General features: G+C 37.6%; 1 protein-coding gene across 1 annotated transcript; it reads right to left on the bottom strand.

Annotated features, from left to right (window-relative positions):
- Positions 1-3185: 3185 nt before the first annotated feature.
- On the bottom strand, positions 3186-25016 carry LOC124173275 (zinc finger protein 271-like). The gene is made up of 4 exons (XM_046552793.1): positions 24826-25016; positions 24321-24684; positions 7127-7199; positions 3186-5142 (listed from the first exon to the last, which is right to left on the bottom strand). Exons 1-4 carry the CDS (start codon positions 25014-25016, stop codon positions 3392-3394), a joined length of 2379 nt encoding a protein of 792 aa, XP_046408749.1. The 3' UTR covers positions 3186-3391.
- Between the last annotated feature and the right edge of the window lie 1101 nt (positions 25017-26117).

Raw genomic sequence — 26117 nt, 5'->3', positions numbered from 1 at the left:
GCTATAAGTACTGATTAATGCATATCCTAAAAATTCGTAAATTTAATGTACGGTAATGTATGATAAGGAATTTTTACGTAGACACATGTTGTGAGAAGCATTCCATACCATTGCAGGAAAGACAACTGCTCTACCCAGGTAGTCACTCTCATATCTTGGATCTCTGGTCAGGTTGCACCTCACAGAGTTAGTTCGGGACACATTAGCGCATTAATGTTTTCTTGGAAAAACTTATTATCCTCCAACTGGTAGACCCAAGAGTATATTGGTGTGAGTATTCTCCTACTGAAATATGTACGTGGAAGGTGATAACCTCACTCTTCTCGGAATAGCTCATTTTCTTTTCAAAATGTTCTTGGCGTGTATTCAAATTAAGCCGTTAACTATCTGTACACATTCCGCTACCTATACCAGGGATGGTTTCTGTGTAATCCTGCTGTGCGACGCAGCACATACCATGAATGATAGAGAACTGCACCACCCAGGTAATTACTCTCATATCTTGCTTCTCTGGTCAGGATCCAGGTGGTCTGCTTTGTGCCCCTCACGGGCTTATTTCGGGACACATTAGTGCATTAACGTTTTCTAGGAAAAACTTATCATCCTCCAACTGGAAGACCCAAGAGTATATTGGTATAAGTATTCTCCTACGGAAATATGTACGTGGAAGATGATAATCTCACTCTTCTCGGAAAAGCTCATTTTCTTTTCAAAATTTTCTTGGCGTGTATTCAAATTTAACCGCAAATGTTCTGTATGCAATCCCCTTCCTCCTCCTGCAAGGATTTTTTTTCAAATGATGAAAATTTGCTTTAAAATAATATTTAGCCATTTCAAACAACAAATTTGTATGATTCAAGTATGAGAATTTTTCGGGAAAATATTCTTCTAAAAAATTCTAAATGTATCATTCTCATGTTTTCAGAGAACTAGAGAGCAGACACAAATGAAGGGTGTGGATTTTGGCATCATGGATCTAAATTATGTTAATATCATAAATCGTAAATACCTAGAAGTAGGCTAGGAACATTGAAAGATTTCATTCCCTTTAAAGTATTTGTTGGTCTATGATATAATGCCGTTTTGCTGAAAACCCTAAAAATAACCGTAGAACTTCGTTTAAAAGTTTTACAAGCATTGCAAAATGAAAGGAATACATTGATGAACTGACATTTAATGAAACAGTAACAATTAAAAAAAATTAAAATTGCACTGGTAAGAATTAACTGACCGCAAAAGTACGCCGGGATGGGCTGCTCTCGGGGAAAAGGGTCGAGGATTATCCCCACTAGGAAAGGTCATTAAGGGGAGGAAGCGAATACCTGGTCTGTCCCGAGCTGAAAAAAAACTCCGTACGGGGCGAAAAGGAAAATCTCAAACCCTTCGTAGAGCCAAAAGCAACTTCCCGCGAAGGAGCTCGGCGCGAAAAGGTTAAACAGGCGATCTCCCTGATTCGACTCTCAGTTGTCCGAAAAATGAAACATCCTCAGGATCGAGAGATATCTATCTCTAGTCATCAGCTGGCCAAAAATGGGAGTCTTCATTATAATATCCTTCGTGCAATATTCGTGGAGAGAAAGTTTATTCACACGTGGCATCAATAGAGTTATGGTGAGAAAGCTGTAAATTTCTTCAGTGGTAGTGTATCTCCATGTTTTTATTCGTGACATTGTAACTTCCGAAGAAGTCTCCAACGTGTACTAAAAAAACGATTGGTTTCCTGTGAAATTAAGGTTACCAAATCAGTGGAGAAGTAAAGTTCAAAGAATTACCTAATAGGAGAACTTGCAGACAATACCGTGTTACAGCCAGAGGATGAGGAATCGAAATTGTGGATTTTTGGAGTGAAATCCCCGGAAAACCAATCCATGCCTTTGGAGGTAGTCTTTCTTTTCTTGGCCAGATCTTCCACCTCATTTGATGTGTCATTCGAAGAAGAAACGGAGATGTTCAGTTGATGTGTCGATTCAGCACTCTCTTCTTCACAAACCGAGACATTTTATTCGGAATCGGCATCGAAATCTTCATCTTCGCAGTCACTCTTGATAAAAAAAACTCCAGTATTGAGTCATCTGGTAAACACCTTTTCTTAGCCATGATGAGAAGAAATGAAATACGTACACAAATTGTTGCAAAGAGAGAATCCACCTCGCACACAGAAATAGTTATTGTAAATACGGACAACAGGACGTCACTGCTTGCTTCAGAGCCAAGTATGAAGTGAGAAACAACTCAAAAATGAGGAATTAAAATAGGCACTCACAGACATACGGATGCACCCAAGGTTTTCCAAATAACCAACGAGAAATAAGGCTTGTATGAGAAAATCGCTGTGAGAATATAACCTCCCCATGAAGACTCATTTGAGAGCTTCATAAATGGGAAGATAATAGTTCTTCAGATTTGGTTTACCGAGAAACCACGGTGAATATTATGAATTCTGTGAAAAAGCTATTACAGCAGCACAACACTATGAAGGTTTACAGGTGGAGTGTCTTTTAATGGGTGTATTCGAAGTCTTTTATCTGGAACGCCACGGGGGACCTAGCCATCTAGCTCTAAAATGTCATTCTAAAACACCACCAGCCAGACTCCACAGGGATTACCAATGAAGGAGTCTACGTAATGGCTTTTTTACGATGCATATTCTAAGAAATATGGAATTAACATCCCTTATTTCTTCTTCTTGTCATTAGAAAAATCGTCACCACGATCTTGCTTTTGGTAAAAAGGTAGGTTAAGAGGCAATAGGTTTTCCCAACTCCAAATCCGAAGAAACGGGAAAGCGATATGTTAGAATACTGGAACTCGAAATGAAATGACATATGAGAAACACGGAATAATGCCACAACGAACGAATTGAACCACAAAGTTTTCCAACGGCTACGCCAATCACATCTTCGACTGTTGTTCTATAACTCCGTTGATATTAACGTTAGAATTTCGTATGAAATTTCCATTTGGTCAGAGAGACATTAATTTTTAGCAATGAATTTCAAAAGTAATCAACAAATATTTTTTTTTGGAAAATACACTCCAAAAAGGAGTACTTGACCGCGTGGAGAGGATAGGAAAGGGTCGACCTCAGCGGCCGAAGAAGGGACTGGGCTCGCGCTAAGTGGGGCGACCGTGTCCGTGGGTCTATTGTGTCCGCCACGGTCACTTTTTCTTTACCTGTGCCACACATGTGCGGCAGTCGTTGGTTATGGTAGGAAAATTCTCGCCGCACAGGTGTGGAATTCGTTTTTCAGGCAAGAAAATCCTCGCCGCAAATGCGGGATTCGGCGCGAAAGGGTTAAGACTTATCCCTGTCATGTGCTTGCTTGTGTTGGCTAAGGTGAGAACTCTGGTTGAATGACTTGCAGCAAATGCCGCATGAAAATGGTCTCTCTCAAGTGTGTGTACGACAATGTATGTCGAGTTCACTCTTTTTAAGGAAAGGCTTTTTGCAAACATCACATGAAAACGGCTTTTCTCCCGTGTGTGTACGCATGTGCCTTGTGACGCCAGAACTCTGATAGAATGACTTGCGGCAAATGCTGCATGAATAGGGTCTCTCTCCCGTGTGTGCACGAGTGTGCGTGACGAGGTTGTCCTTTCTAGAGAAAGCCTTGTTGCAAACATCGCATGAGAAGGGTTTCTCCCCCGAGTGCGTGAGCATGTGTGCGTATAGGTTGCACGTCTGAGTGAATGACTTGCTGCAGACATTACACGAATAAGGCTTTTCCCCGCTGTGTATGCGCATGTGGTTATTGAGGCCGGTCCGCTGACTGAATGACTTGCTGCACGCATTGCACGAATAAGGCCTTTCCCCGCTGTGCGTGCGTATGTGTTTGGTGAGGACAGATCTCTCACAGAAAGACTTGCAGCAAATGCTGCATGCATAAGGTTTCTCCCCCGAGTGCGTCCGACAGTGTACGACGAGCCGATTCTTACTAGAGAGGGACTTATTGCAAACATCACATGAGTAGGGTTTCCATCCCGTGTGCGTGCGACAGTGCACTACGAAGTAGCTCTTTGTCGAGAAAGACTTATTGCAGACATCACATGAGTAGGGTTTCCCCCTCGTGTGCGTGCGACAGTGTATGGCGAGTTGTTTCTTCGTAGAGAAAGAATTACTGCAAACATCACATGGATAAGGTTTCTCTCCTGCGTGTGTGCGACCGTGCATGATGAGGTCTCTTTTTTTAGGGAAAGCCTTACTGCAAATATCACATGAGTAGGGTTTTCCTCCCGTGTGTCCGAGCATGTGTTTGACGAGGCCACTGCTCTGAGAGAAACGATTGCAGCATATGCTGCACGCATACGGCTTTTCCATGGTGTGCGTACGCATGTGTCTTGTGACGTCACAACTCTGATAGAAGGACTTGCAGCAAATGCTGCATGAAAAAGGTCTCTCTCCTGTGTGTGTTCGACAGTGTATGACAAGGTTTTTCTTTGAAGAGATAGGCTTACTGCAAACATCACATACATAAGGCTTGTCCCCTACGTGTGAGCGCATATGCTCATTTAGATGATCTATTCTAAAGAAGCACTTTTCACATATTCTGCATGAATAATCTGACAATTCAGCATCACCATCTAAATTTCTGGCACCAAGATTAGTCTGCATGTGTTTGCTGACCTCATCTTTGGAGTTGAATCCATCTCTGGTGCTGAGGTAATGATACGAACTTTCGTTTGATCTGAAACTATTCCCTGGATTCTTGATTAAGTAATTACTACTCTCTTCATTTTCTCCCACGACTGCCTCATTGCCACTGTCTGCTTTTTCTCTGGTTTCGATACAACCAAGGGTATTTGTGGCATCCAGTGCATCACAATCAACCACAACAAAACTCTTTCTGGTTCCAACTCCACTGATTTTAGATGCTTGCATGTCTTTCGTATAAGATTGTCCATCACTAGGAAATAAGCACGATGTTCCCTCACCATGAATGAGAGTACTACACTTTCCCAAGTCTTTATCAATCACATTCCTTCCTTCCTCTGCATGAGATGCTTCAGACTTGGATTGAATGCATGTCACTGTAGTTGAGGGGGGAATACGGCCATGTTTTTCATCAGTCCTTACATCTCCTAAAGCCAGCAGGTATGAAGGTGATGATGCTTTCATCAGCGATCTCTCAGGAGCTGGAAGCCCTGAGGAAGAATCTCACATTAACATTATCACAGTTTGAAATGAAACCTAAAACTTGATGACATGACACCTGGATGACGTTTGAATGCTAGATTTTATTTTAGTGATAAAAAGGTAGCAATTTAGATCGATCATTACCTAAGTTGCTATAAAGACAAAATATAAGGGGAAGTTAAAAGTGTAGATAATTTTTGTTCATTAAAATCCTTTTCTAATTTTACCAAAGAAAGCATACGTCAATAGTTATCTCATGCCTGGCCAATGATTGCTCTTTTAAAATGGAATAAGAGGCCTTTAAGAATTTGCTCATTTGTAAGGTGGAAAAGTGAGGAAATGATTGTCTTATTTTTATACCCTAAATGTTCAAATAAAATGTAAAAGCCAATGTATTATCATTAGTTGAATATTCTGGATAAAACCTATACCGGCTTAGTTAATCACCAAAAATAATTGTGATTCAATTTTGTGGCATTTCAGATGGGTACATATAAAAATATTAAGAATTTTCATTTTCCTACATTGTAGGATCACAGTTAACCCATATAACAATTCATTACATAATTATCTAAAATATTTTGTGGCTCTTCAATTTCGATATGAGTGTGATTTTTAAACAGGCACATCAAATGCCACAGATATATTAGCTAAATATAATTAATAAGTTTACAGTCAATAACACTCATTCCTTGGAAGTGGCCATAATTTATGGAAAAAATTATCAGAATTCTCTTCACATGTTCTGCAAAAAAGGGGAAACATCCCTAAAGGAACAACAAATCCTGTCCACAATCATGGCCATGTCTGATTCATGAGTAAAGTTATCAGACAGTCTACTTCATTTCCTAATTTCACCACAATCACAGCACTGTCGACGATTCCTTTTTTTAGTATCCACAACAATCAAGGATATTTTGCGATATATGACAACCAACATAATGTGCATTTCCATGCTAGCAGAGCCAACATCAATCCCAAGGACACAACGATGTTTAAGAGGCATTATCACTTTAACTATTGCTGCTAGTACAAAAAAATCTACGATTTTTACTCACAAATACCACCATACAAAACAATATGTAAGTTAACACAAAGCCACTTATGGTTTTAATGGTAATGGAGGATGTCAGTTGGCCATTTATGACAATATTGTACTGAAACAAAAATCCTCCCCAAACACTTCACTTCAAAATTGTTAGTCAATTAAGTACGTATTCCATATTTATTATATCTCTGGTTATTGTGATTTTATTGCAGTGTATTAAGGTTGCTATACACAACGAATGATTTCATTGATGATACTGATCATGCTGAATGAATGCGTGATCATTCAGTGAAAATTAGAATATGTTCTATTTTGCTCGCAAGACCCTATGAATGATCACGTGATCATTCAGCATGGTAATTCACCGTGTATAGTGGACTTTATACTATGAAATCTTGTCTAAACATATATGATTACAAGTTGACAGTGCACAGCCATTCAGATGTTACCTTAGGGCATTTTAAGGTTAGAATAAAACTGATACAATGCTTTACTTCATAGTTTGTTGAAATAAATATTTCTGTTTCAAGATTACTTTTACATTGTTCATAGGCATTAGTCAAGGCATTTATACATTTATAATAGTGTCAATTTAATAGAGAGTTTTGATTGGAAAGAAGAATTTCATTTTTTGGGCTTTTTTATGAAGCATATCTTGTAATCGAATTTTTGGATAATACAAAGTTTTTGACTGGTCCCTTGATGTTCGATTTATCCAAGTTTCAGGATTGGGTTTAGAAACAATAACATTTTAAATCCAAATATGATTTCTGTATGTGGGGTGTGGCAAGGTTAATAAAAATATTAGCTTGAAACATTAGCTGAAAAGTAAACTTTGTGAGGATTCGAAACTTCTCATCATAGCCAGATCTATGGGGAGGCATGTGCAGTTACAACAAACCCTCAATTGTTAGAATTATTAGCTAATCCTATAGAGAACTCACCTGCTGCTCCCACTGTAGACTCAACGTCCATTGCCAAATTTTCAATGAACTCTCCATTCTCATTTAAGGTAGGCTGAAAGTAAGCAATGGAATTCCCAATATTAAGCAATGAACAGAGAATATTAAATAAAATAAATAATGAAGGCAACTTAAGTATCACATAGTAAAATAAAAGCTGGTAGCATATTTCCACAACATTTTAATGTATTTGACGTATTTCGGCTCACTGAGCCATCCTCTGGAGTAACAGGCCGAAACCAGAGAGGAGAAGAGAGGGCCAGCCCTTATGGGGAAAAGGATATACATGTCCTGTTGTGAATTGCTGTCGAGAGAGGGCATTGACGTAATCTCGCACGGGTAAGCTGACCTTGGGTCCTCTCCCTCCCCTCTTTCCCCTCAAAAACTGTTTGACAGTCGACACCTCGGTCCGACGGGAGACGAAATCAGATCGGGCTGTGTGTGGGAGAGAGCTGTTGGGACAAAAGAAGCGAGGATAGGAGGGATTTTCTTATCGCCTGGCGAGCTGCGTCTTCTACGAATCCTTCCCTCTTCTCTCTGCTTGGCTCTTCCCGTTTCCACTGAAAACAATTTTACAACATGCAGCTGTGAATAACTGTTGAAACAGTCTCATACAGTTCAAAGAATGCGGTCCGAAGGCAAGAGAGAAAAAAATTTCAGGGCACCGGGACCCCCGATTTGATGGTTATAAGTGAAAAATGAAGCATCCTTCATTATTGAAAACTCATAATTATGTAATTTAACCTTAAATTAATCATCGCTTCCGCAAAAATATTATCCATCTGTCCAAAAGAACAGATTCTTAAATTCGGAATGCTTCTCCATTCCAGGTCATATTCCTTTAGGGAATTTTGTTCTGTATTGATAAACTAAACGACTAAGCTATCAGTGAGAAAACTTCAGGGAAGTATCCACTCGACCTCCAGGGATTTTGATGAAATTTGAGAGGAGATATGCACGAATATCGAATGGACGCTCAGAGGATTTCAATATAAGACAAGGTCTCAGGCGTTATTTGATGGAATTGCTTCATGTTTAATGAAATAAAACATAGTTATTTTATTTCATTTAACAGAGGATTTTATATTCAGCAATGTGAGACTCAATGAGTCCTTTGACCAAGTTCTGCAGCCTTTCGCAATACGGTACTGGCACAAAGGCAAATTTGAAAGATAATAACGTTTATTGTATTTTGTCGGAAGAGATAAGCCACTTTGTGAAACTGTTTGGGCTCCATCAAATGAGGCAATTAAATATTATCTGCTGATAAGTTGACGCAAAAGTGGAGACAAATTTATGAAAGTAGGAATCTTTCGTTCGGAGTTTCTTATTTCAGGAATGAAGAGCATATAAAACGTAAAAGTTGGCGCACAATAACATGCAAAAAGAATCACACAAAATAGTTCACTATCTCAATCCATTTGATTAACTCAAACATTCTCCTGCGAACAGATGTTTTTCATATACGCTGAAAATAGGGTATTTTCGGGCAAATTCTAAAGTAAACGATCACACACACTCTCCTACAAAATGTTTTTCCTCTGTTCGAAGTTTTTTTTTAACGTCTGAAAACATTTTACTAGTTTTTAATCGTAGGGATAAAAGTCCCTAACAATGGAGAAAATTGAGGGCTTTACTACGGGAAAATGATTTATAGATAACATGTCAGTGAAAGTATCTCCAGAGGGGCTCGTCAACCGGTCGTTTGCAGCTAGAACTTTGAACTTAATGTTGCACACTGGGAATGAATACTGTAATAACATTGAAAATCAATATTGTATTGAATAATTTGTTATCTAAGACAAAAAATTAGTTTTGGCTCGTTACATTCTTTTCAAAAAGTCAATAAATATCTAAAGTACATAGCATCAAATATTTTGTAGCCTTCAATGAATGGATAACTCAAAATACTTACGCGATGGCGGTTTAAGGTTTTGGACGTTGGATTAAGTCCACAAAGTTTTATTTGTGATCAGGGAAGCTGAAACAGAAAAGCTATAAAAGACATGGTCATCTCGTTTGAAAAACCTTACTTCGAGGTAAAAAATAGAAAAATTTATTGCATATTTGATATGCCTCATCTTGTGAAATCTTTAAGAAATAACTTACTTACTAGTGACTTTGTAGCGGATGCAAAAAATTATTTCATTCGAAAATATCCGCAGTGTCCATAAGAGCGACACTTCGAGCTCAACCACAAGAGCAATGTGGAAATGAATGCCGGCTTATTTGTGGCCAAATGCCTTTCAGAAGATGGCAGTGAAGCTGACAACTCAAATATTTAATTTGTCCGTCGCCGCCGCAATCCGTGCGAGTTGCTCCACAGGAGGGCTGATACTATCATCAGCTACCTCTACTGCGGACTTCATTGAGATGATAAACAACATTTTTGATTTGCTCAACTGTAAATTAAATGTCCACCTTTGTGATAGCAATTTTAAAACCAAGGAGCTGCTGCATGAAGGGCATCGGATAATAAGTGGGATAACGAAAGTAGACAGAAGTCGACCTCCGTGTTTCGACGGCTTTCTTTTGTCGATTAAGTCAATTATGGCACTTTTAGAATCTAGAGAAGAGGGAGTTGCGACAGCAAAACTAAACCAAGACGCCCTGGAAAACTTTTTCTCCGTGATGAGGCAGAAGGGGGGATTTAATCGCAATCCCACAGTAAAGGGATTCAGAACGAGCTACAGGCAAGTTTCAGTGCTGAAAGAAGTTTGCTGAAACCTCCTAGATCTTCAGGCTACGACGTCGATGATAGCTACATGCTGGACATACAGAATGAGGAATGGATTAGATCCATGGAGCCATGCTCTTCAACTTTGCCTACCGATATGGAAGAAGGTGAAGAAGACACTTCAACAAACTCTTCCGAGGTGCATGTTGACGTCAACTCTGATATCGGAACGGATGTGATCACTAGAGCGCGGAAAAAAAGTCTTCAATTTTTCAAAAAAGTCGCCTAAAAAGTCGTCAATATTTTTGAAAAAAGTCTTTTGAAAAGTCTGAGTTGTTTTCATGAGAAAGTGGCTGAATTTAACTGAATTAATGGAGGAAAGAGGGTATAGATTCGGATTCATGGGTTTACGTGTTATATTATGGACTTTTAAAACAGGAGATCACAATAATTTACAAAATATTTTGTTAAGTTATGAATAATTTTGCTTTTATGATCAGTAATTGTTTAAGAATATAGTTTATCCCTGTAATTATTTAGCTGAATTATAGCTATCTTCTTTTTGAAATAGGGATATTAAAGTCAAGTTAAAAGCTATTGATAACAGATTTTATTAATTAATTGCATGATATAAAATAAAGGAAAAAACTTATTTTCATTCACTTTGTGTTGTATTACCAAAAAAATATTTAATGAAGCAGTGATAGATAAGGTATTTTTCTATGTTTTCCATGGTAAATGTTGTGCGACGTTCGGTGAAAATGAGTTTAAACGTCGAAAACGAATGCTCAACTTCACATGTTGTAATAGGAGCATATCTCAGCGTAGCCACTTCACTTGTGGTGTTTTTGTAAAACATAAGATGTCTGCCCCTTGACCTCTCCGTTGAGAATCTGAGCTATACCAGTCATTGACTTGAAGCCTTCGTTTTTATCCAAAACATTGCACAGTTTGCCATAAATACTTACGGCTTGTTCGCCCTTTACACATTCAAGTTTCTTCTTCTCATCCATTATTGTTGACACCGAATCACTGAGGCTCAGGATGGAAGATTCGAAATATTTGATTTTTCCTACCAACAACCCAAAGGATGCTGAAATACGTATCATATTCAATGGGTGTGTTCTATCTTCAAAGAGTTCTAGAGCATTTTCTATACATTCTGCATCGTCTTCAGGGTCAATATTCTGCATAAACTGAAGTAAAAAATTAAAAGTTTTCCTCTTCTTATATAGAACGTGTAGTTGTAGTTATTTTTAACTGAGCAAAATTGCAGGAATTCTATTTCGTATAATGAAATTGATTCATCGGTCACAATCATAACTACAAGTAATTGCTTACATTCTTAATTTTCTCGAAGTGTTGTGCATTGAACACGCAAGCTTCCAGCCAAGTTCCAAATCTCGAGATGACTGGATTCGGAGGCAATGGCAGATCACAGCAAAATGTTTTGTATATTTCCACGCGCGATAGTGCTTTCAAAAATACCTACGAAAATATTAAATATTTTCTGCAGTAATATATTGGAAATTTTATTTTTATTTTTTTAACAGCTAGTGCCTACCTGCTTAATGGTAGAAACCCACTTATTTGCAGTGGGAAATATTTTACGAATTTGTAGCAGGGTACTCTGTGAAGATCATGCACTTTGCAAGTGATGTGAATCACTTTAGGGTAGAAAAACACCAAAACATTGGCGGCTTTAACCATGTACGCTGCTCCATCGGTTAGGAGATGTAGTAAATTCACTCTAGCATTATTATCTCCAAACAAGGAAGCTTACTTGCAGGTACTTGTATAGTGATGCATACGCGGTCTGCTTGGGTTCTGAAGACGTCTGTCCTTTCACCTTGTAAATTTTCTTGGGCTGAGCTGCACAAACGAGCGGACGATGGTCTTGTAACGCTTGGGGACCTCAGCAAATGACTGAAACTTTACGCGGCTTACTCGAATAAATAAAATTGTTATTCAAGTGTACCGGGACAAGCCACGGTGATAACTTTTTTTGGCTAAATGGTTTTTCCTCTGTGGATTTTCGCACAATTTGTGCGTATAGAATTGTGTTCATACAATGTGTATGCATTCACCAGTCCTTGTTGTGCCTTCATTTTTCCTCTTCCACCGAGTGCCAAGAGCGCATTGTTTGCCTCTCTACAATGTAGGCTCATTTCGTAACCATCTACACTCAACGTGAGACATTCACTTCGTCGGAAATTCTTGATAACCTTTCATATATTTGTATTTCCACTAACTTTATTCATTTTTTCACTAATCTCCAGCAAAAAAGTAGAGTGTAGATAGCATACATGCGTAGATAGCATGTATAGATAGATAGCTAGCATACAGTGTAGCGCTGTCCCCTTTTCAGCAGACCACCCGGGTTCAAATAAGTTGGTTCATAATGTCCCTTTGTGAAGTCTCTGGACACCCTTAGCAAAAAAAAAGGGTGAGGTGGCCCAGGGAAAGAAATAGTATGAGAATTTAACATGCAATTGGATAAGTACATGGTTAGCTCTAACCTCACATAACCGAACAACCTTCGAGGTGAAGCACTGCATGGGTTTACTTCATGAACGGTGGAGTAATCGAAAGAATTCATTGCAGTTTCCGGAGCTATTAATAATTCCGCGTCAGCAATTGTTAGTAGCTTACATTTTACGGTAAATATCTGCTTCGTGTAGTATGCACCGCATAATTAACAAGATTTGTCCGACACAAAGTTGAACAAGTGTGGTAACAACAGCCAAATATTAACTTTGGCAAGTATTTTCAATAAGAAGTCCCAGAAAAGTCTCCTTTAATCGAAAAAGTCACGCCACATCAAAAAAGTCTCTAAGAAAATCATTAAAAACGGTTTTATTTAATGAGATTGGCGAAGATTTGTATTTAAAACCACAAAAGTCCCACTTTTACAAAAAGTCGAAAGACTTTTTTTCCACGTTCTAGTGATCACCCTCCAGTAGGGGCTTTCTCTAGCTCGATAGCAAGTCTTATCGACGTTGCTGCGTCGTTAGCTTAACGAAAATCTTCACTAACGACAATTGGTTTTCTCTACGCTCGCTTAACGATATTTTCTCGATAGCACTAACGAAAAATGCCGATAGCTTATCCGGGGACTCGGGAGCCCGTCTTAAGCTTATCGACGCCCGCTATAATGTTTTTAGGTATCGGTTGCTCAGTGCGTGGTAAAGTTATGATTCTGCTACCACAAAGCGATAAAGGTATTTTTACTTGAAAAATTATAGATACACTTTTGCAAAGGAGATGGATAGCATTTAAACGTTTAGCAGCAATCAATGATTATAAAAAGTGGCAACAGAGACATTAGTTTTTGCGGGGGAGTGAACATGTTGTTTGAAGTAGATTTAAGAAAGTTATTTACCTTGTAAAAATAATATTTACACATTCCAATTATACCTAGTGCTCCGATTATTTTCAGTCGGTAGTTTATTTAGGCTCGATTGATGGGTCTTAACTTTTTAGGTAGGGATCTAACCACATCTTGAGGAGAGAGCAAATGTAATTAAGCATCTAGTGCAGAGAAGACGACTTAGGAATGTTCAGAATACTAATTTTCGCCGGATTTTTAATTCAAAACAACCTTTTGAATAACCCCCAATGTGGCCGTAACACTGACGGATTTTTTGACGCCTTTTTTTGGCTGGCTAAAGCCACCGTTCACGAAAATAATTACGGTTTCCCTCATTTACTCAGAACGCATTAGTCGTCACTTTTAACTTTTGCAATGCTGTTAAACTAAGTCCCAACGAAAAATACGCCTGTGTTTTGATGGGTACATGCATACACTTATTTTAGTATCATTTTCAGCTGCTGATTGCAGTGATTTCCTATGCCTAATTGTGGCTACCAACGACAAACCTATGCTACGCTTTGCTTTTGTGTGAATTTAATCAGTAATTCGATGCCTCAACATAGTGGGCGACTATAAAAATATTTATATTACTTCCTTAAATGCACATTTTTTTCTATGTTTACTATATCGTGCTTATCTTCGCTTTGCGTAGAATATAATTATAAGTAATAACAGCACCAACAACATTAACACTTCCGTAATCTTGACTCAAGAAATTGACACTAAAAAGCGTTAAGTATGTGACACGAGTTCACAATCACAACACTCACGATGATTCCTTCCATGACATCCGCGTAATCTCGGTATTTTTTTTATCAACGTATTGATTTAAAGCATCTCAAAATATGATGAAAGCGTCAATAAGTTTTTCTAATTGAATAACTACCGCTGTGGAAGTTGTGGACTTAAAGCGGAAATAAGGCAAACGATGTAAACAAGCCGTGGCTGAAGATGCACTCCGAAATTTACATTGTTACAATACTAATAAAAATAATTTTGTTACTACTATAATAACAAGTGTAAAATTATTATAGGCGTAGGTGAACGAGTAAGTAGCAGAAAAAGTCCTCTTCAAGATAATTATACTTGAACATTACGATACATAGTGCACCAAAAGTAGCCGATATTCTTCTATCGACGACTGTTGAATCCTTGAATATAAACGCTTATTTACACTTGTTTCCCCCTTATTTTATTTTGTTCTTCATGGAAATATATAACGACACATCATAAAAATAGTAAATGAATCCACTACTAAAATAATACTCATCAGTTTTCTCCATCATTTATAATTCTTTTCCAAATCGACCGGTGCGTTCTTTAGCAGCTTCTTGTTTTTTTGAGAGTAAAAGATTGAACACCAATGCAGCTTCCACTTAAATCTTTATTAGATACGACCATGGTTTCGTAGCGATGCTACATCATCAGGTGAACACCATCACCACCTCATCACCTGACCTGATGATGTAGCATCGCTACGAAACCATGGTCGTATCTAATAAAGATTTAAGTGGAAGCTGCATTGGTGTTCAATCTTTTACTCTCAGTATGATTGACTTCCACAGAGTACTGCCTGAGACAGTGTCGCATCTTGTTTTTTTATGGTCTATGTTTATGTTTATATGTTTATGGTGACTATTTATCGTTTATTAGTTACCGTAGTTAGGCACTGCTTCTTGATGATACCGAACGAATAAATCTAGGCATTGTGATTGGTTGAAAATTCACTAGCCTCACTCGCAGGCGCCGACGGTGTATTATTTGCTATCGACGAGCCATGGCCTTGTTTTGCAACGACGAGCTGTCATTAAGGTCAGATACAGAAACACACTTTCGATAAGAGGGTGTCGTTGCAAGAGAGGACTTTCGTTAACAGCCCGTTAACAACAATTCGTTAACGAGTTAGAGAAAACCCCTACAGGATGTAACTAGGGAGGGGGCAAGCCATGGTTGTTCAAGTAGTAAAGTTTAAGCATGAAACCAACATTTTAACAAAATAAAACAGTGCCTAAATAGTTTCAAAAAAGGAGGGGGCAGCTGTCGCCTCCTGCTCCTTGCGGGGTACGCCCATGTTTGTCGGATCTCCCACTATACGTCTTCTAGTTAATTCCCAGGCCATCTTGTATATCCTTTAAACTCTCTTATATCTCCCCTACTGTCCCATCTCTCTATGCTTGTTCTTCTCTCAGCTGCCTATCTCACCTCTCCTGTTCTTCTGTGAATGTTTAGTAGTACCTGTATTTCAATTTCTCTCCTCTGTTCAGTCTCAATCATAAATTCATCCATTTTTATATTGAGGCCTTCTTTCACTGGTTTCAATTAATTCGAAATAATAATTTACCCCTGAATCGCTGATCCTCGTTCTCTCAGCATGTTTTTCAAATCTGATCATTTGTTTTTCTCGTAAAATCTCTGGTCACGCCTGCTTTGATGAAAGTTCCACAATCTACGCAACTATAATTCAGCTTTCCAATGGCATTTGTCTGAAGGAGTAGTCGTACCCTACATGTTGTGGTGCCAATAGTAAACGTTTTAATTAATTACACAAATCAAATAAATAGAATGGATAAATTTTCTGGACGAATTATCTGGAGCGACAATGCATTTGACCTAACACCACAATTTCCATTCCTTGACTCCATTTTTGTTAATTTTGTAGTGGACAACAAGAATTGTAGTCAATGACATTTGATCCTTGTTTTTTTTCTTCCGTTTGACAAGGAGAACTTTAACAATGTTCTTCTTCAATCAAAAACAACTTCAAAGATCATTACATAAGTTGAAATGAAAGCATCGATTTCTAGGACTTTCTTTCAAATTTTCAAGCATTGTGTCAATGACGTTCTTTTCTCGTATTTATTAATTAAACTATTGTGAATGATTTAAATAGACAGTCCTTCACTTCAGCCACTATATACTGACCTGTTTCAATCTTGCTTCACTCAAATGTCTCTAATAATTCTATCATTGTGTGGTAGTTTAATATGTCGTAATATCACCATGCAACAATTTGCTTGTCAATTGAATGTGTTCACTTGTTTTATATTCTTCTGTGTTGGCCACGGTCTTAGAAAAAGATGTGGTTTCATTAGCTGCATGTATATATTGGGTCTCAAGGTGATGACACACAAGCAAAAAACAAAGAGAGAGCAGTGAGCTAATAACAAAGACATCTCATGCTAAAGAAGTTGACACCTTTTGACGTCTCACTAGCAGAGTAGGCAGCAGTTTTCAAGATACTACAGTTGAAGGAAGGCGTTTACTTTTCAGACCAAATTCGCCAACTCACCAGTGTGAAACCAAAAGTCATGGAAAACTACAAAATAAAATTTTTATAAATGAAATCACAATGAAAATTTATTGGAAAGCAAAAAACGTTCCTTCAAAAAGCACAGTGTTTAAATTCAAAATAAAAAATATCAATGAGAAAAATTTTGGCATGAAGAAGATCAGTAGGCGTCCTGGGTGCACATCACAGTGTTAAGGGGTCAAATATGCCGTATGTGTGACATTTTATTTGAAAAAATAAATGAACAATCAGGTATGCATTTTCCAGCCATAAGTTGTTATCCTTATAATATGCAACACTCGTAAATTCGTAGGAAAGGCTTGAGTGCATAAGATTCAGGATATCCTTGATGTTTCATCAATAGTTTTTTGTTGTGTCATCAGCGGTTTATTTTTACAGACATAACGATAAAAATGAAAAAATGCAACATAAAAATACAAAATACCGCTCTTATGACTTGGGGGTCAGAATATCAAACTACGAATTGCTGTGTAAATACCTTTTAAAATATAAAAAACATTTCTATGGAAACTAAAGAATCTTAAAAAAATATAACCTCCGTGGCAAGTTATGTATAGTTGGAAACATGAAGAAAAGTATTATTACAAAAAAGAAGTAATCTTTGAATCATAATGTTACGGAAGTGTTATCAGAGCTACTCAAAAGTATTTTAAAGATGTATTTTTTAAATTTTAAAATGGGTAAATACTGAAACTCTGTACATATTTGAAAGCTTAATAGGAAGGACCAGGTTCGTAGAAGGCAGAATGAGATGACAAGTCAGACGTATGGTTCCACATGTTTAATTCACAGAGCAAAGGTACAATCTCCCCTTCCGACATACAGCCACTAGTTGTCATCCTTATAATATGCAACACTCCTACATTCGTAGGATAGGCTTGAGTGCATAAGATTCAGGATATGCTTGATGTTTTATCGAGGGTTTTTGTAATGTGTGGAACATCGGCGGTTTATTTTGTACAGGCATAACGAGAAAAATGCTACAAAAATACTGCTTCAAATGTATTCGAAATGAAAAATACCAAATACTTTTGACTTGGGGGTCAGAGAAACAAAGTACGAATTACTATTTAAATACCTCCAAAAAACACAGGATTTTCTTTAAATTCAAAATAAAACATCTCAATGAGAAAAATTTTTGCATGAAGAAGATCAGTCAGCGTACTGGGTACACATCACAGTGTTGAGGGGTCAAATATGCCGTATGTGTAACATTTTGTTGAAAAAAATACATCTACAATCGGGCCTGCAATTTCCAGCCACGAGTGGTCATCCTTATAAAATGAAACACTGTTAAAGTCGTAGGCCAGACTGGACTGCACAGCATTCAGGATATGCTAGGTATTTTGTCATGGGTTTTTGTAATGCGCAGAAAATCAGTGGTTTATTTTTTATAGTCGTAATGAGAAAAATGTGAGTACAGTCGAAAACATTGATAAATAGGAGGTCAAAGGATCGGCCTCATTTTCTCGCTTCTAGAGGTTTCTTTCTTACCCGGATTTTCACATAAAAAGGTTCTGGTGAGACACCTCTAATTTACAGAGGTACAAATAAGGGAGTAGGGAGTAAGAGCACAGGGAATCTGCACTTATTAACTTATTATGTAGGCCATCATATACACACTTTAAATTATTCACAATGTTTACAGAGGAAGCTATAAAAAATAACATAAAATATAATGTATAAATATCTTTTAGATTGTCCTATGGCATTATTAATTAGTTCTTTCGATCCCATAAATCTCATTACATTTTTTTCCTTTTTGAAACAACTCTACAACGCATCTCGATTCACTGGATTCAAAGATGCAACAATTTTAACTATTGAAATTTTCTTCTCATCCCAGCGGTGCCAAACCATTTTTCCTTAAGATCAAAACCTTGTAACTCCCTTCAGAATGGATGTATGTTAATGACTTCTTCACTAAAAATAACTTTGCAGTCTTCTGCTAATTGGAAACATCACCATTTACCCAGGTCTCCGTTGATGGGGATTCGAAGAAATGCATTTCAGTACACAATAGGGTGGTGCGAAAAAAGTCAAGTTCCAAATTCAGTGTCGTAATAGCGCGGAAAAGTTGCGATACGTTAGTACAAGAAAAACAAAAAAAGAATTATTAAAATCGGACGTCATCTTCCGATCCCGCAAAGCACCTGAAAAAATTACAAAAATGAAAAAAATTGTTTTTTTTTTTTGTTGTAAAAAAAATAAATAAACTTTATATTTTTTAACGCTATAGCTAAAAATGATTACAAATAGTGTAGATTATTAGTAATACATACATATACATGGCTTTAAACAGTTATATCCCATCGCGCAAGATCATTAAAAATGTATAAAAATTGCAAATTAGCCGATTTTTCAGAGTTATGTAATAATTACTTATGACAAATTTTAGTGAAGTTTTAGTTAATCCAGTAGATCAAAAAGAGACAATATAGCTGACCACTACACTTGAAAGGCAAAATCGTGCTTTAAAAAGGCAGACATGTTAACCCTGTTGAAATCGAGAGTGAAGATGTTAAGGTTTAAATGACGCCACGCAAAATTTAACAATCCAGGAGCAATTTGATGACTTTGAAGATTAAATGTCTAGAACATCCAAGAAAAATTTGTCACCACGGCAAATGAGGGGAAAATTACAAACTACAGCTTTGCATTGTGATTGTGACCGTGGAGCTGCTGTTATAGAATCAAGTGCACTTGAAGACATTGGTGTTATAACTGGAGGAGATACTTCAAGTTCACTGAATGATATGATTTTAGAAGGGAAAGGAGAAATACTAAAAGCGATTTACAGTAAATCCAGTGGGGTAAAATTACAAACTACAGCTTTGCATTGTTATTGCAAATTGATTTAGGTGAACTACACGGGTAATACTTGGAGGGAAGGATAGACGATACCTTAGTGATAGAAATTATTGATTCGAAGGAGTACCGCTGGACAGTTAAAGAGGAACACCATTTCCTAATAATAGAACTGTTCTCTGTGTATGTAAGTCGTGTTTATCCCAGCTTCGGGTCTGCTAAAGACATTTGGCCTTCATATTATCTCATTTCTCTGATCAAGGAGTATCGCTGAAGTACTTAGATTTAGTTTGCTGTGATGGTACGTACACCAACATTGGATATAAAGGTGGCACTATGAGAGAGATCGAAGAACACATTGGACATCCGCTGCAGTGGGCAGTTTGTTTGCTTCATGTCATTGAATTAATTTTCCGCCATCTTTTTCAGTATTTGGATTGTGAATTAACTGGCCAAAAATCGTTAAGTGGGAATTCTAAAACTGAATGATTATGGAAAGCTTCCAATACTGCATTTCCAAACAATTGAATATGAAATTCTACAAGTGGATGGATAAATTTTGAGCAAGGGCCAAAGATACCTTGTTAACATAAGTCAAGCAATTATTTGTGGTGACTTTCCAAATGACTTAGCAAACCGTGATCCAGGACCATTTTCAAATGCTAGATGGCTTACCTATCCAAATCGAGTTCTCCGACTTTACGTTAGTACCGAAAACCCCTCAGATGCTTTTGAAGACGTAGTTACTTTTATTTTAAATTTTACATGCCTGTTCGTGTTTACAGAGCAATAGAAACCTCTTGATTCTTGACTTAAGATTAAAATAAAGTAGTTTTCCCGGTTATTGAACGGAACTCTTACTTTGCTCACCCAGAGAACGTATCGATGGCGATGTTTTTTTTTATAATAGGAGGCACATTAGAGAGCAACGGCTAAAAAGAGTATTAAAAGCCACAGACTTAACCAAAAGGCAAACCCATCGGAAACTTAATTACTCCTACCATGGACTTCAAAGCAACTGAATATATAGAATTGATTGACCGGAGTATAGTAAAACTATCTACTCCACCTCTTCTTCGGAGGATGACCAATGAAGAAATAGCTTCCTTCATTGAATCAGGCGATAAAACAGATTGGGATATTAAATCTTACCATGTCACACGCAAGCAGTGGAGCCGTGAGTGAAATTGGTAACAGAGGCATCCCTTAAGCTTTGTGGTTATCTATCCAGAGATGGATTTATTAGGGCTATATTCAAATCAAGGTCCATTATGTCAGACTTCACCACCAAATCGTAGTATAAAGTAGCGTTCAAAAACTAAAAGCTAAAAGTAGGACAAAAAATGTAAATATTGTACGTAGCACTAACCCTCATTGGTTGGATTGAGGGAAGGGAAAGGGTTGAACCCGAAGTAAGGCCACCTCCCCCGGAGAGTTCTGGGATGTTTAAATATTATTAAATCATATCTTAATAAAGGAAGAGGTGCATAATCAAACATGTATATTAGACTAAAAGTTTGAGCATAAAATATTACCTCAAGTAATTATTACACAACTCTGAAAAATCGCCTAATTTGCAATTTTTATACATTTTTAACGATTTTTCGCGACCGGATATATTTGTTTAAAGCCATGAATATGTATATATTACTAAAAACCTATACTATTTGTAATCATTTTTAGCAATAGCGTTAAAAAATATAAAGTTTATTTAATTTTTTGTACAACAAAAAAAAAACAATTTTTTTCATTTTTGTCATTTTTTCAGGTGCTTTGCGGGATCGGAAGATGACGTCCGATTTTAATAATTCTTTTTTTTGTTTTTCTTATACTAACGTATCGCAACTTTTCCGCGCTATTACGACACTGAATTTGGAACTTGACTTTTTTCGCACCACCCTAGTACACAATAATCATTTATGCTGAGTGGTGTTCTTTTAGGTTGTGACGTAATTCTCCTTGGGTGTACTCTCTGTGTGGGGTTATTTTTATGCTTGGGGATCACTACGATGACTACAACAGGTACAAAAAGATAAGAATTTTCAGGTGCCAACAAAATATTGAAGAATTAATTATGTATTTGCAAGTTATTCTGATGAAAGTGCAACTTTGACAAGTGAGGATGTGTCACACAAGGGTGTGAGAGAAATCACTAGCATGGTTTCAAGTACTTAACCACCAAAACCATTGCATTAGTGAAACCATAGTGAAAGATTATGGGCAATTATTACACAAAAAAGTAGATGGGTCAAATAGCAGATTTCTCAATCTTGAATATCAAATTCAAACAGTAAATCATTGCTCGAATATTCGAATATGTACCTCAAATACTAGAATCGCATAAGGTATATTGAACGCACTTCTTATTCTATTTCCCTTGATGAATGTATAAATATAAAGGTATACAATGGAACCTCGATCATCGTTTTTCAAGGGGATGGATGAGAAAACGATGAATGCGTGAATGTTTGACTAGGTGGCCTATGCAGCAGGAAACCCACGATTTTGGTGAGTAATTGTGATTTCCGTTACAGGATTCAAACAGGAATTTAGTTGATTAATGGAATATTTTTATTTTATGGAAACAATTTGGGCATATAGTTGATTTGACTAACATCTCTTTCAAATATGCAAAGGGGACACCACCTCGCAAAAAATGATTGCATGTCATCTCGGCATTTAAAATGCTATCTGATGTATACACTCTTATCTACCAAACCTCATTTCAGTGGCTCGCCCATCTGATACTGGGCTTCATCCAACTCCCTATTTTCAACAGGTAGATCACTTTGCCCTGACTCCTACTGTCAAGTGCTAGCGGACAAGCAGAGGCAATTTGAAAACACACACGTGCTTCTCCACCAGGCTTTCTTCATTATTTTCAGTCAATCCTAGGAAGTTCTCGCAAGATAAGCAGATGAATTCGAATTGCTAGCAGAGAGAAACCAAATATCCTGAGAAAAATATCCCTTCATCTGTAACTGTTACAATACATTTATAGCATAACTCATAAATTGTAACTTGATATATATTTGCAAAAAAATACCCCATCAACTTCCCAGAAGCTCGGCTGCGAGGATATCGAGTTTCGCCAGAATGCAAAGTCTCCGTCGTATTTGGCATTTATTTCCTTATGTAAATGCTTAAATAAAGTCAGAAATATGTCGTGTTTGGTCTTATTCTTTTTTTACATTATGCACACATTACTAATATTTCAATCCAATAAAGGTGTAATATCAATTACCGAAAGTCATTTTTAGACACCTTTTGGGTTAGCAGATAACTCACGCAGCAGTTGACCTCCAGAAATGGGGAACTTTGAAGCAGGTGAGCAGAAAAAGGTCAGTGGGGAGAAAGAGGGAAGGGTGAAGCATGATTTTATTATTCTCCTTCAACTTGATATTTTCTTTTGAAGCTTTTCATTTATGGTCTTTGTAATATGAACCCTGCGCGAGCTGGGGCCTTTTGTTCGATTTTGGAGAGGAGGAAAGCATCGGAGAAGGGGCCGATGGCTGATGGATGGAGGGGGGAGCGGATTTTGGGAATTGTGCTATGTAGTTACTATCTCACTATCGCATTGAGGTTCTCCTGGTGGAGATTTTCCGATTTTTTCACCCTATCATTTTCGGTTCCCACGTCGAACTCTTTACACCACTCTAATCCGCCAATTTGATGTATTTTGTCAACTTGCCTGTAAATGGCACTGCATGCACTAAACGACTAGAGTTCTCTACAATTTTCCGAGTAAACTACCAACGATGTGCGTGCGACAGTGTATGGCACAAAATTCAAAGCATTAGAGATTTTACCTGTAGCATAATTATTCGAGATCTCAAATACTTTCTAGTATTTTAGCATTCGCGGATACTATTCACGCATTTCTGCAAAAAAGGTTTCTCTCCTGAGTTTTTTTGCATGTGATTGGTGAGGGAAGAACTGGAAGTGAAAGACTTGCTGCAAATCTTGCGTGTAAACAATCTCTTGTCTGTGTGTGTGCACGCAAGTGTCCGATGAGACTTTATTTTCTATTGAAAGATTTAGTGCAGTGACAACATGAAAAAGATTTCTATCCTGTGTGCGTATGTGTGTGTAGGATGAGTTTCTTCTTTATGCTGAAAGTCTTTGCGCAATAATTGCACGAAAAAGACTTCTCTCCTGTGTGTACACGCGAGTGTTGGACGAGTTTGTCCTTTCTAGCAAAAGTCTTTGCGCAATGCTTGCACGAAAAAGGCTTCTCTCCTGTGTGTACACGCGAGTGTTCAACAAGTTTGTTCTTTCTACCAAAAGTCTTTGCGCAATAATTGCACGAAAAAGGCTTCTCCCCTGTGTGCGTATACATGTGTTGGACGAGTGTATTTTTTCTAGTGTAAGCCTTTGAGCAATAATTGCACGAAAAGGGCTTCTCCCCTGTGTGTAGACGCAAGTGTAGGATGAGTTTCTCCTTTTTACTGAAAGCCTCCGCACAATATTTGCACGAAAAAGGCTTCTCCCCTGTGTGCGTATGCATGTGTTGGACGAGTGCATTTTTTGCAGTGTAAGCCTTTGAGCAATAATTGCACGAAAACGGCTTCTCCCCTGTGTGTACACGCAAGTGTAGGATGAGTTTCTCCTTTACGCTGAAAGCCTTTGCGCAATAATTGCAAGAAAAAGGCTTCTCCCCTGTGTGGGTGCGCAAATGTTGTATGAGTTTCGCCTTACTAGCGAAAGCCTTTGTGCAATAACTGCACGAAAAGGGCTTCTCCCCAGTGTGGGTGCGCATATGCGTCATAAGGTTGCCTTTAAGAGAGAAAGACTTTGCGCAATCACTGCATGAAAAAGGCTTCTCTTCCGTGTGCGTGCGCATGTGTCGAGTAATGTTAGACTTACAGGCAAAAGACTTTCTGCAGATCGTACACGGATAACGTTTTCTTTCTTTGTGCGAACGCATGTGATTGCAAAGACCGCTCCTCAGCTGGAATGACTTGTTGCAGACGCTGCAATTGAAAGGCCCTCCTTTTGCGCCTCCTACCGCGTCATTTCTGAGTTTTCTCGTGCAAGAGGTGGTGGACTCTGAGGACATATTCTGCGTGCATGGTTTCCCATCCCCATCAGAACTTCCCACTCGTTCCGCAGTTTTCCTCTCTCCAATTCCACCACAGATTTCTAACACAGGCATATTTACTTTTTGCATCGCCCCTCGTCTTTTCCTTTTCAATCCCATCAATGTCTCAGAGGTGGACGACTCACGAGAATCATTACTTTCTTCTCTTGATGCGGGGACTGTGAAAGACTCATCTTTTTCTATTGATGATTCAACACTAAGATCCAAATTGCTGGTAGCAGAATGAATTTCCATGTGCTTGATCAGATCATCATTGGTGTTGAATCCATATCTGCAGTGGGAGCAATAATATAACTTTTCGTTTGAATTTTTACCATTTCTAGGACTTTTGATGAAGCAATAACTCATCTCTTTTTTGTTTTCCATTTCTGCCTCAATGCCACTTCTTCTGTTTTCACTGACTCTGATCAACGTAAGGCTACCTGTGATATTTGGTGCATCCCTTCTATCCCCTACAACAGTCATTGTGGCTCCCTTTCCACTGTTTCTAGATGCTGGAATGTGTTTCATATAACTGTGTCCATCATCAGGAATTGAGTAAGACAGTACCTTGTCAGCATGATGAGCAATGCCTTCTTTCAAATCTTTATCCTTCGAATTCATTCCATCCCAACATGGGGATGCCACAGTCTTGGTTTGAATGTGTGTCACTGAGGCTGATGAACCAATACAATCATCGTTAAGGTCAATCCCTACATTTCTTTCTGCCAGCAGGAATGAAGTTGGTGTTGTTTCTATCAGCACTTGGTCAGGAGTTGACAGCCCTAGAAAAGAAAATCATATTACAATCTAGGACTCACAGATCTAATTTTTAAAAACATTTGATAGATTGAAACCTATTCCCTTTAGTAAATATTTTCGCTGGTTGCTAAACACATATAAGGTGTCATTCTCTTTTGGCAATTTCAATATTGGTTCGATTATGTCTGAAAAGGGAAGGCATCATAATAATCACTATATTGAAATTGTTGATGAAAAATGAAATCATCCTCTATAAAAATTTGTTCATTCAAAAGACAAATGTGTGCTCAGTAATTTTGTATTATGTAAATTGTAATGTTCTTGAAGCTGATATTTTAAATGACAAATAATTTTTCATTTAGGAATACTTAAGGAGAGAATAATGTTTTCCTTTCATTCCTTTGCAAGTAGATCAGAAGTCAGTCTTTTTTGGTAATTTCAATAAACTACAATTTTGTCCAAAAAGAAAAGTCAGGCATCAAGAATTATCTCATATCAAGCTTGAGATTGCTGAAGAAAAATGAAATCATGCCCTTTTAAAAAATATCCATTTAAAAGACAAAAACATGCGTTCAGTGGTTATGGATTATACACATCGTAATGTTCCTTAAGTTAATATTTAAAATTGCATAGATTTTTCTTTTGAGAATACTTGATGAGAAAATAATGCTGTCCTAATCCTTCTACGTGAGAGAACAAAAATTATCAAAATATTTAAGGATATAATTCCTTTAATGTTAAATTGCTCCAGATTTTAAATATGAGTTTACTTTTAGCAGCTACATATTACTTTTCAAAGAAATAAGTAAACATTTTTCATAAAGTACTTAGCAATGGAAATCACGTGTGCCATGGAAGAGTTCATGCATTTCTATTTAAAAATTCACACCACATTTTTGTCAAAAAAGGAATGCATCAACCATGAATCAAGCGTAGTTAACAATCAGAGGTAAATTTGATAAA

Source organism: Ischnura elegans (genome assembly GCF_921293095.1).
Source record: "Ischnura elegans chromosome 13 unlocalized genomic scaffold, ioIscEleg1.1 SUPER_13_unloc_4, whole genome shotgun sequence".
NCBI lineage: Eukaryota > Metazoa > Arthropoda > Insecta > Odonata > Coenagrionidae > Ischnura > Ischnura elegans.
Note: the sequence above shows the minus strand (reverse complement) of the source record. Positions and strands in the feature narration are given on the sequence as shown.

What these genes read in the sequence shown, in the direction of transcription:
- LOC124173275 (XM_046552793.1), bottom strand. Translation starts at nt 25,016, where the DNA reads ATGAATTCGAAGGATAAAGATTTGAAAGAAGGCATTGCTCATCATGCT. An exon ending in AATATCACAGGTAGCCTTAC is followed by an intron (nt 24,685 to 24,825) that starts GTTGATCAGAGT and finishes CTCCCACTGCAG; the next exon opens with ATATGGATTCAACACCAATG. An exon ending in GTCTACAGTGGGAGCAGCAG is followed by an intron (nt 5,143 to 7,126) that starts GTGAGTTCTCTA and finishes ATTCTTCCTCAG; the next exon opens with GGCTTCCAGCTCCTGAGAGA.